The 12,352-nt window shown below is 40.0% G+C and overlaps 1 protein-coding gene across 5 annotated transcripts in view; it reads right to left on the bottom strand.

The window, feature by feature from the left end:
* Positions 1-12,352, bottom strand: part of LOC140899533 (uncharacterized) — a 54,251-nt gene that overhangs the window by 31,969 nt on the left and 9,930 nt on the right. For all 5 annotated transcript variants that reach the window (XM_073315198.1, XM_073315201.1, XM_073315200.1 and 2 more), the window contains 4 exons: positions 10,505-10,606; positions 7,763-7,924; positions 2,654-2,747; positions 82-226 (listed from right to left, as the gene is read on the bottom strand). In XM_073315198.1, coding sequence (XP_073171299.1) covers positions 82-226; positions 2,654-2,747; positions 7,763-7,924; positions 10,505-10,562 — 459 coding nt within the window. In that variant the 5' untranslated portion in view covers positions 10,563-10,606. The remainder of the gene's footprint in view (positions 1-81; positions 227-2,653; positions 2,748-7,762; positions 7,925-10,504; positions 10,607-12,352) is intronic.

Here is a 12,352-nt window from a genome sequence, read left to right as displayed (position 1 = left end):
TAGATGTTGCTGCTCCACGGTCTCCTGGGGCTGTATTAAATATCGTGAATATCTATACATCAATACCTTACCAAAACTTACCTTTGTTATTGTTGCATTATCAGGGATATAACAAAGTGCATCTATATATAGATCAAATGGACAGTTTAATGATGTAGGACTTGGTAATATGGTAGAGGAATTATATGGGATCCAAGGTACATACAGAAAGTCAGACTCTTGAAGCCTGAGAAATATGAACAAACAGAGGACTTTATACTAGACCATTATTAACAATAAAGTGTTATATATTCTTAAGGTAAATTATCTACTAAAAGGTATTCTATTTCTATTACTTTTTTGTTAGGTAGTTACAAACATCTGTAAAATCAAGAATTTAAAGAATAACTAAAATATTATTAGCAAGCAGTTAATGATATCAGCTTCAAACATTGTCGACAACTGTACATTAAAGACATATGGGGATATGTTCAAAAGTATTCCAGGTACTTAGGAGCACAAGTCCCACTGACTTCCACTTTTGAAAATCTTCCCCATTAGAGCAAAACATTTCCAAGTCTGTAAAACATACATTTGTGGATGAACAACTTTTTCCACACATTACCCTGTAATGTTCTTCACCAACTTATAAGAACGTTTGGACTTTTTCAAAAATGTGTGTTTATCAGAAATAGGTTCTAGTTGGCTGAGGATAGGGTTAGACGACAAATGGAATCTAGCATATCCTGAAAGTTAAATGTGTGCTTAAATTCTGTGCTGAATTGGTGACTGATTAACTTTAATTTTCTTAAAAGTAAATGGGAGTTGAAGGTGTTCAACACCTTGCAGGATCAAGCTCTTCAGGGGCTGATTTCACATCATAAGGGGTAAAAGCACATAGTTAAATCAACTAATGAACATTAGGAAAGCTCCAAAGTGATTTCTGTCATGATCCATTTTGGTCCTGATGTAAAGCTCACAGAATTCAATGATAGTCTTTCCAATAACGTCAATAGGGTTTATATCAACAGTCCTGGGTCTCGCTTCTGGTTTATGTCTTATGATCCTAAAAGCCTATGATTCAGGGTTTCAGCTGGCCACAGGGGCCAGGAAGGGATTCCCCACAAATGTATTCTGGGTTGGTTTTTTCCTGTCTTCTTCCTCTGAAGCATCAGAGGTTGCCATGGCTGGGGATGGGATTTTGGACGGGGAGGGCCAGGGCTCTGAGGTGGTACTAAGCATTCTCTCTCTCAGGTGCCTGGCTGGCTAGTTGTTGCTCACAATCTAACTGATTGCCTTATGTCGGGACAGGAAGGAATTTCCCCCTAGCTCAGACCGGCACAGACTAACATTTTTTCCCCTCCCTCTGCAGTGTGGGGGTATGGGTCACTTGCTAGGATTATCTGAGTATATCTCAATCAATCATTTCCCTGGCCTTGCAAGGGCCTCAAGCATTGGTCTTCTCAATCCCTCCATTCTTTGCCTGTGGCACATAATAGCTTATTCTGCTGTGGTCTCTAATATTTTGGTGTAATTTCAGTTGTTGGTTTAGCATGTGGTGCTGTTATCCCGTGATATACGGGAGGTCAGACTAGATGACTTGTAGTTCCTTCTGGCCTTAAACTCTACGACTCTGAGATCTGGCATTTAAACTAGACAAAAAATCCCACCCCCCCATGTAACATAACACATAAAATCATCTTCAGGAAATTCTTGATACATTCTGAAGCCTCTGCTCCCTTCCCCACAAACTACTGAAAACTGGGGGGGCAGCTCCAATACTGTTTTGTGTTAACTGAATTATGATAACAGAATGTCAAGAAAATGATTCAGATTCTTGGGTGGTTTTCTTCACTATTTTATTGAAATGGTCTATTTTTCAGTGTATTATTTTTATGTTACTAATTTTATAATTTATAGAACCTTTTTCCAGTATAATTTTTTTCCTGTAACTATCTAAAAGCACATCTACAACACAGCCAACTCTCTGGTGACTAATTTTTTTTTTATCAGTTATCTCTTTCATTTGGCCGGTTTATTTGCAGATTTATGATCCGTTTACTTTCACAGTTTGAAAATTAATACTAAATCAATACTTTGTATAAATTTATTATGGTTTTACTGTAAATTATTTTGCAATACATTGTTTGGCAGAGGTTGTGCAAAACTTTATTGTATATAAATGAAAACATTAACCAAACTGAAGGCATAAAATCAGTTAAATACCCTAATACTGCAGCTTTAGAGTGAGAAAGTGTGTAGCATTTTTATGTAGCATATGGGAAAACTGCAGCATGGGAGTGTGAACATTAATTCTACAGCTGTACTAAATCTACTGTGTCAGCCTCTGTCTACAAGCAAACCAGATTTACAGAAGTAAATTTTTACTGCAGCACTGAATGCTGAAAATGGATAACTTGGTAAAGTTCAAAAAAGAGAGACTTATTTTAAAAGAAATAGACAAGGTTTAGATGTATCTGTAGAATAATCACAGGCAAATAATTCCATATGTAGAAAATTATTTGAACTAATTAATGTTCTTCCCAAATGTTTAACTTTAAGCAATTGTTGCAATCATATTTCAGCACAATGTCAATTATGCAACAATAAATATATCAGGATCCAAACAATGAATGACATAAAACTTTCTGTTGATCATAATTTCAGTGTTTACCTTTTTCTTCTCATTTGGCTGTTTCTCTGTGTACATCTTTCCTTGGATGTATCATAAACAGATAACCTGATATTTGAATGACCCTGGACCAAGTCTGTAGATATAAGTGATTTGTCTATTGTTTTTATATTTTCCAGTACATTTAAAAAACAGCACACTGTATACCCATACAGAAATAAATATACTCAGAAGGTCAAATGCTGTTAAACTGTTATATCACTTAGGAAATTTAGTATAATAGCATATTGAAAAATCAATTAAGAAAATTAAACAAAAAACCCCCACTCTACAGTGTTGAACTGGCTCCCCTCGTACTGGCCCCCTTGAAGACTGCACAGAAATCACTCTGCAGTCCCTCTGTGTCAAGAGCCACAAAGAGGCGTTATTAGGTATGACCTGGGGTTCATGGTCTGGACAATAAGTATATTATCATCTAGTCCCTGACCTGGCAACGGCCTTTAAGTCAGCTCCAGTGCAGATTATCCCTGATCTTAGTTCAGGCTATATGATTGGGGCTAGCCTTGGCCAAAATACAGAAAATGCCAATGCTGCTTTGGCACTGTATGTATATATATCTGGCTGTTTTGGAGGTCCATTATAGTTGTTTCAATACACCAGCCAGAATATGGCCCATTAATTTTTAAATTCCATACAAAATAAAAATGAAAATAATTATTTTGGTGCTTTGCCTATATCTTTCCCCATTTCTTCTTCTTTTTGCAGAGTAGCAGTCGTGTTTATTTGAGCATAAGCTTTCGTGAGCTACAGCTCACTTCATCGGAGGCATCTCTTGTTGTGTTGCTCTTTCCTTCTCTCTATTGGTTTCTCCTTTCAGTCTACATTTGTTGCAGCTATTTTGTTCCCTGACATCTATTGTACAACTTCCTGGTTCCAGAATCTTCTTTTGTTCTGCCTGTCCCCAAATCCCAGTGTCACCTGTGGTCTGTCTGCAAACCTAGTTGCCACACTTGACACCTCCATTTGCTCTCTCTTCACCTCCAGCAACCCACCATCAAAGCTGCAACTATAATTAATTTTTAATTTAATATTTTACAAGCTGTGGTATGGTTTACTCAGTACAGAAGCCAAAGGCAGGAATTACAAAACAGTAGTTGTTACTTATGTCTTATACAGTGTCCAGAAGTGCCTCTGTTTTTAATCCAGGCTTTGCTACTTCCTTGATGTGCGGTCTTGACTGAGCTTCTTAGGTCAAAATTTAAAAATTTTAGTGCCTATATCCATATTTACACCTGATTTTCCAGAGGTGTTCAGGTGTCAGGTGTCCCAAATTAAGTTAACAGGTGATAAGAGGCACTCATCATTGCTCAAAGGCAGACCTCTTATTTAGCTACCTGTATGTGGGTTTAGTTCAGGCAACCAAGACTTACAATTTTTACTTTAATATCTATGTCTCATATGCCACATCTGTAAAATGAGAATATTAATATTGTTATGCTGGAGGCATAAAGCTGAGAAAGTAGCAAGCAGAACAAGGAGACAGAAAGAGAGGCCCTTGTAGTGTGGTCCGGAGGAAAAGCCAAGAGAAAGAGCTTTTTGGGAAGACATTGGTGGAAAGGCAGGCTTGAAACTGTGAGCTAGGAAACTGTCCCCTCTTGTTTGATACTACTGCAAATGACCTTTTGAGACATGTACAGAGAAAAAGGACTTTGTATAATTCTTTGTAAATAAACAGGATCAAATATCTTCTGAGAGATAACAACAACATTTACCTACCTATCTCATACAGGGTTGTGCAAATTAAATATTTAATATATATTTAGTACTTTGAAGAATGTAAGTTCTATTATTAATACTATTAAAAGATTTAGCAGCTGTGCATAGACTGTATTTTACGTTGGAGCTGCTCTGCCTTTCAAATTCCAATATTACAAATAATTAAACTAGGAGGTTCTAAGGGTCCAACCCTTTGACGTACCAAGAACCCTGAACTTCCACTCAAATCAACAGTAGCAAAGGATGCTTAGCACCATACACAATTCAAGACCCTAAAAAGGAACGCTATTTGAAGGTTACATTGACTATTGAGTCAAAAACCTGGATAATAAAAAGCATCATACTCATAATTTAAAAAAGAACTGAGAAAACATTTGCCACTCTTCTTGTTTTGCTACAGAATGTGGTCAAGGTCAGTGAAGACCTTAACTTAAATTCATGGTTATAGCAAAATAAGAATTCCACATGTTGCCTCAAAAAAACGCCCAGGGTCTGACTCTCTGTCCACTGCCTACCATCTGTGTAATCATTTACATCTGTGCAAAGCGAGTGCAGGATAACTAGTGAGTATAAAGACAGGTTTCAGAGTAGCAGCCGTGTTAGTCTGTATCTGCAAAAAGAATAGGAGTACTTGTGGCACCTTAGAGACTAACAAATTTATTAGAGCATAAGCTTTCGTGAGCTACAGCTCACTAAATCGGATGCACAGAATGGAACATATAGTAAGATAAATAGATATATATAGGTTTCAGAGTAACAGCCGTGTTAGTCTGTATTCGCAAAAAGAAAAGGAGTACTTGTGGCACCTTAGAGACTAACCAATTTATTTGAGCATGAGCTTTCGTGAGCTACAGCTCACTTCATCGGATGCATACTGTGGAAACTGCAGAAGACATTATATACACAGAGATCATGAAACAATACCTCCTCCCACCCTACTCTCCTGCTGGTAATAGCTTATCTAAAGTGATCATCAAGTTGGGCCATTTCCAGCACAAATCCAGGTTTTCTCATCCTCCGCGCCCCCCCACCCCCAAACTCACTCTCCTGCTGGTAATAGCCCATCCAAAGTGACCACTCTCTTTAAAATGTGTATGATAATCAAGGTGGGCCATTTCCAGCACAAATCCAGGTTCTTTCACCCCCCCCACCCCCCTCCAAAAACCACACACACAAACTCACTCTCCTGCTGGTAATAGCTTATCCAAAGTGACCACTCTCCTCACAATGTGTATGAAAATCAAGGTGGGCCATTTCCAGCACAAATACAGGTTTTCTCACCCCCCACCCCCTTTTTTCAAAAAAACACACACACAAAAACTCACTCTCCTGCTGGTAATAGCTTATCCAAAGTGACCACTCTCCCTACAATGTATATATATAGATATACATTGTATATCTATATATATATACATATAGACATATATATATAGATATACATTGATATACAGATAGATAGATAGATAGATAGATAGATATAGATATACACACACACATACAGATAAGTTGGAAGTTACCCTACAAACTGTGAGAGGCTAATTAGTTAAGATGAGCAATTATCAGCAGGAGAAAAAAAACTTTTGTAGTGATAATCAAGATGGCCCATTTAGACAGTTGACAAGAAGGTGTGAGGATACTTAGCTTAAGGAAATAGATTCAATATCCTCAGACAGAGACAAACACCTACAAGATCTCTATCAAGCATTCTTAAAACTACAGTACCCACCTGCTGAAATGAAAAAACAGATTGACAGAGCCAGAAGAGTACCCAAATGTTACCTTCTACAGGACAGGCCCAACAAAGAAAACAGAACGCCACTAGCCATCACCTGCAGCCCCCAACTAAAACCTCTCCAGTGCATCATCAAAGATTTACAACCTATCCTGAAAAATGATCCCTCACTCTCACAGATCTTGGGAGACAGATCAGTCCTCGCTTACAGACAGCCCGCCAACCTGAAGAAAATACTCACCAGCAACCACACACCACACAACAAAAACACTAACCAGGGTACCTATCCTTGCAACAAAGCCCGATGCCAACTCTGTCCACATAAAGAAAAGGAGTACTTGTGGCACCTTAGAGACTAACCAATTTATTAGAGCATAAGCTTTCGTGAGCTACAGCTCACTTCCTCAGATGCATATCGTGGAAACTGCAGCAGGCTTTATATATACACAGAGAATATGAAACAATACCTCCTCCCACCCCTGGGAGGAGGTATTGTTTCATATTCTCTGTGTATATATAAAGCCTGCTGCAGTTTCCACGATATGCATCTGAGGAAGTGAGCTGTAGCTCACGAAAGCTTATGCTCTAATAAATTGGTTAGTCTCTAAGGTGCCACAAGTACTCCTTTTTTTTTTGCGAATACAGACTAACACGGCTGTTACTCTGAAATCTGTCCACATATTTATTCAAGTGACACCATCATAGGACCTAATCACATTAGCCACGCCATCAGGGGCTTGTTCACCTGCACTTCTACCAATGTGATATATGCCATCATGTGCCAGCAATGCCCATCTGCCATGTACATTGGCCAAACCGGACAGTCTCTGCGCAAAAGAATAAATGGACACAAATCTGACATCAGGAATCATAACATTCAAAGACCAGTAGGTGAACACTTGAACCTCTGTGGCCACTCAGTAAAAGATTTAAGGGTGGCAATTCTGCAACAGAAAAAGTTTCAAAAACAGACTCCAAGGAGACACTGCTGAGCTTGAATTAATATGCAAACTAAATACCATTAACTTGGGTTTGAATAGAGACTGGGAGTTGCTGGGTCACTACACATATTGAATCTATTTCCTTAAGCTAAGTATCCTCACAACTTCTTGTCAATTGTCTAAATGGGCCATCTTGATTATCACTACAAAAGATTTTTTTTCTCCTGCTGATAATAGCTCATCTTAACTAATTAGCCTCTCACAGTTTGTATGGTAACTTCCAACTTATCTGTATGTATATATCTTACTGTATGTTCCATTCTATGCATCTGATGAAGTGAGCTGTAGCTCACAAAAGATTATGCTCTAATAAATTTGTTAGTCTCTAAGATGCCACAAGTACTCCTGTTCTTTTAGTGAGTATAAAATGCTTCTAAGTCAGAAAGGTCCACTCAGACTGGTGGTAGCATTTTATACTTACTTTGCATAGGTGTGAATGACTACACAAGATGCAAGACAGTTAAGTATCAGACCCATCATCTTCTCAGTGTTCCATTCCTTAATAATCACTAAAAAAATAACTGAAGGAACTCTTATTGAGAAGTTGACAAGATTTTAGACTGCTGATAACATTTGATACATTATTCAAGAGTGTATTTTTCTCATCTATAATACCGTGACCACTTTAATTTTTCAAATTACCTTTTGAGCCATGCTTCAAAGTATAATCCATAACGTTATAAGGAAGTTTCCCAGGATGTAGTGGAACAAGTGTAGAAAACTCTTTAGGTATCCATATAGCTCCAATATTTGTAGTTTCTTGCTGAAATACATCCACCATTTGCCATCCAAGAGTCAGTGAGTCTACAAAATATAACATACACAAACAAACACACATAAAAGAGCTTATTACTCATAACTATTCAAATCTTGTACAGTGCATTGGTCAGATATATTAAAATTGCTTCGAAGTTCCAACTTTACAGCATCTTTTTAAGAAGTGTTACATGTAGAAGCCAAGATGAATTCTAATACACTACTCAGTGTAAGGGTTTGACTTCACAAGTAGTCCTATTGACTTCAGTTGCACTACATGTGGAGACATATATTAGTTGATGTAAGGGCGGCAGAATCTGGCCCTACATTAACAGACACCTAGATCAGTGGTTCTCAAATATTTTTTTTCGCAGACCACTTGAAAATTGCTGAGGTTCTCGGCAGACCACTTAATGATCTTTCCAAATGTTGTTTGTAGCGTTAGCTAAATATTGTAAAGTGCTTTGGGTAAAAGCACTATATAAAAAACACCTTAATAATAATAAATGTGTTTTTTGTTCTGCAAATAAAAGCACACTACTCATATTTTAATATCAGTAGTCTTACCTTTCTAATGTGATGGAGGTGCCCTCTTTCCCCGGCTGCGGCAGCCCTCAAGCTGGGGCTGGGAAGGAGGGGGGGTTCTCTCCCCCACCACAGAGCTGAGGCTGGGAAGGAGCGCCATCTCCCCCCGGCAGCCACAGCCCTGGAGCTGGGGAAAGTTGCCTCTTTCTCTGGCCACCACAGCCCTGCATGTCCCAAATTTCCCCACTCCCTCTTCTCACCCCACTGCCCTCTCCCATCTACCCCCTATTCCCCCCAAGGCCACCACCTCACCTCACATGTGAATCTTCTCCAAGGTCCAGGCACCTTATTAGTGGAGGGGCCGTGCAGGGCTGGTGCAAGGATGTTTCACGCCCAAGGTGAAACTTCCATCTTGTACCCGCCTCCACCCCCGAGCCCTGCGGCAACTCCCCACCCCTCCGCCCTGAGGTGCCCCCCTGCGGCAGCTCCCTGCCACCCCCCCATTCCTCTCCATCGGCCCAGGGAGCCGTACAGCAGCTCCCCACCACCCACTTGGCCCAGGGAGCTGTGTGGCAGCTCCCCCCTGCCGCCGCCGCTCCCTCCTCTCGGGCCAGGGAGCTGTGCTGCAGCTCCCCGCCCCAGCTCACCTCTGCTCCGCCTCCTCCCCAAGCACGTCACCGCCACTCCACTTCTCCCGCCTCCCAGGCTTGAGGCGCCAAACAGCAGTTTGGCGCCGCAAGCCTAAGAGGGAGAGAAGCAGAGCGGGGAGGTGGCGCTCAGGGGAGGAGGCGAAGCAGAGGTGAGCTGGAGCGGGTAGCAGTTCCCCTGCATGGCACTGCCCCCCCATTACTTGCTGCAGGTGGCCCTCCTCGCGCCCCCCTAGCCCAGCTCACCTCTGCTCCACCGCCTCCCTAGAGCGTGCTTTTGGCCGCCCCCAACCACTTGGCACCCTAGGCGACCGCCTAGTTCACCTAGTGGTTGCACCGGCCCTGGGTCCATGGACCACAGTTTGAGAACCACTGACCTAGATATTAAGATAATAGGCACCTTCGATAGATGTTCTAGTGAGATGACAATCTGGTGTGGGCAGCAAGGTGATATGATTTAGTACACTAGCCTTTAACCTCTGGAGACTTGAGTTCAACTCCTGACTCCAGGTCACAAGCTGAAATTAATTCAGTGGCCTTATCCTGGTTTCCATTTATTTGTACACATCAATTGTACACTACACAATTTGATATAATTCAATATAAAGAAATATGCTGAATAACTGTCTACATGTGCCTGTCTCATCAAAATGCTATTAGTGTTCAATCCTGCAAGGTTCTGAGCCCTTTCGGCAAGCTGCTGAAGACCTAAAACTCTCACTGATGTAATTGGGAATGGAGGATGATCAGAAACATGGTAACTAGTGCTCTGCACCTTGCAGAATGGAACCCTAATCCTTTACTTTCCACAATCAATTTCTTATAAGATCTTTGGGGAACTTTCTAACATATCTTTAGCAGCAGTATAATACTTCCTGCTATTTTAGAAAATTTTAGAAAACACAGACTTGCTGCTGTTCCCATTAAAGTCAGTGGCAGTTTTGCCACTGACTTCAATGGGAGCAGGAATCAGCATATTATAGATGCAAGTTATACATTGCATATATTTTAGTAGAGATCTGGAATGTACCAGCAGGATCCCAGGCACAATACAAAACATTTGATATTGCCCCTCCATCTAGGGCTTCTCCATTTATAAAACTGAAAAGTAGAGAGTTAAACGAGGAAAATAAATAAAGGGCTTTCCTTAACTAAGCCAATATCCTTGTTTTTACACAAGTTAGGCAAGAAAAAAGCTTTGATCCTGTACACTTACACATGAGTAAAGTTATACATAAGCAAACCCATTGCCTCCAATAGGACCACTCACTGAGTAAAATTATGCAGATACATTAGTCATTAGTGTTTGCAGGAATAACATTAGAAATGGGCTGCACTGCTGAACATGCAGTAAATTCTTCGGGGAACTTGTTGCTCAATACATTTTACATGCATCACTTATTATTTCTGTCTTTAATATACAATTTTGATAAAATATGAAGGAAAAATTACATACCTTTGCCTTTAGACTTGTAAACTACTTTTAATACAATATAGGGCTTAGCTTCTGCCATATTTATAAACTCAGATGGATCCAGAGAATCAAAGGCAAATGTTTCTTAACATAAACAAAGTTAAACATTATTAAACAAATTTGTTAATTATTTCACTGATCATTATACTAAAGTAGTCAAGAAAATTCAAACTTGATCTTCCCACTAATAACACTGAAACCCTTTCTGACAATCTTTGTCTAATCCCTTCACTCTGTTTCCACATAAGCCACTTTCTAGATGTATTATTTACTTTCAAGACCTATCTTCCATTATTATTTTCAGGACTCATGCTAAGAACCCTATTCCGCATTCCTTACTGAAACAAAACTCCCTCTGGCATTAGTGGGAGCTTGACTTAACTGAGAGTAGGACTGGGCCTTTACCATCCTACTAAATATTCTTTACTCACTCCTTTCTGCTGTCAATGGAAGCTTTTCCACTTATTTCAATGGGAGCACCATCCTGCCCTGTGTGTGCTGGTATGTTTCCTCTAACCCTGCTCTCTTCAGTTATTTATAATAGGCACACCCATTAATGGAAATCGTAAGCAGCAGAACACTTCAGTTCCTCACAAGGAAAAAGGATATTTTAATGTTGTGTCTTGCTGTATAACAGCAGTAATCTCTATTGATTTATAGTATACTTGCAATAAATAGCTTATGAGTTTCATTTAAACCACTCCATTTTATTTAGGTTTCAGAGTAACAGCCGTGTTAGTCTGTATTCGCAAAAAGAAAAGGAGTACTTGTGGCACCTTAGAGACTAACCAATTTATTTGAGCATAAGCTTTCGTGAGCTACAGCTCACTTCATCGGATGCATACTGTGGAAAGTGTAGAAGCTTATTCTCAAATAAATTGGTTAGTCTCTAAGGTGCCACAAGTACTCCTTTTCATTTTATTTAGGGCATTAGTCAATCTCAGCAGCCATTGACTGGCTTGTACAGTGTATTACAAAACAAAAAGAGATTGTTGGATGGGAGGCAAATGTGGCAGCTCAGGAGTGGGGATGATACACAGTGGGAGAGAGAATAACTAGTTTTGCTTAAAATAAAATGTTGAGGCTGCAGTTTTTAATGTTTCTATTTGTCTTTTGAATGTGTTTGATGGGAAACGAATGGGTGTGTTTGAGGTTCCATATACACCAGCACTATAAGGCACACTTTGACTTAATCCACTTTGACCCTAGTATCAGGCAGGTGAGTGGTAACTCTGGTGAGAAGAGTCTATTTGACCAGGGGGCAGCTGGGCTCATTGCAGGGAGCAGGGAACGGGGGGAAGTGAGGGAGAGGCAGCCGGGCTCCTGGCAGGGTGCTGTGCACAGAGCTGAGAGCCTGGGCTCTCAGCCCTTCACACTGCCCCTCCTCTTAAGTCAGTGGAAGCGCTCCTGGCGAGAATGCGCATCACCGTCAGAAGGAGGGTAGTGTAGATACGAACCACTGCAGTAATTACTGCAGTGGCTGTAACTTGACCGTCACCTAACATAGATTGATTTAAGTTTGTAGTGTAGACATGCTCACAGATAATGCAAAGGGTTTTGGAGGACCCCAAGTTAACCCTGGATGAGACACTTTAAACGAGACTTCTTAAGTTTATGTTGAAAATGCTGAAGGGAAGTAAGGAACAAAATGATAACATCATACAAAGGGAACCTATTATCGCTCACCATGAATCAACTGAAAGTTTATCTTTTTTAAAAAAAAATCTACTAAATATATTTGAACTTAAAATATTTATTCTAGGATCAAAAAGAGTTGCAAAATATTAAAAAAATTTTTAAAGTGCAACAACAAAATAGAATGCATACCAA

The sequence above is a fragment of the Lepidochelys kempii genome, chromosome 17, assembly GCF_965140265.1.
Source record: "Lepidochelys kempii isolate rLepKem1 chromosome 17, rLepKem1.hap2, whole genome shotgun sequence".
Classification (NCBI taxonomy): Eukaryota; Metazoa; Chordata; order Testudines; family Cheloniidae; genus Lepidochelys; species Lepidochelys kempii.
The sequence above is the reverse complement of the archived record's forward strand: the minus strand, read 5'-3'. Positions and strand labels throughout refer to the sequence as shown.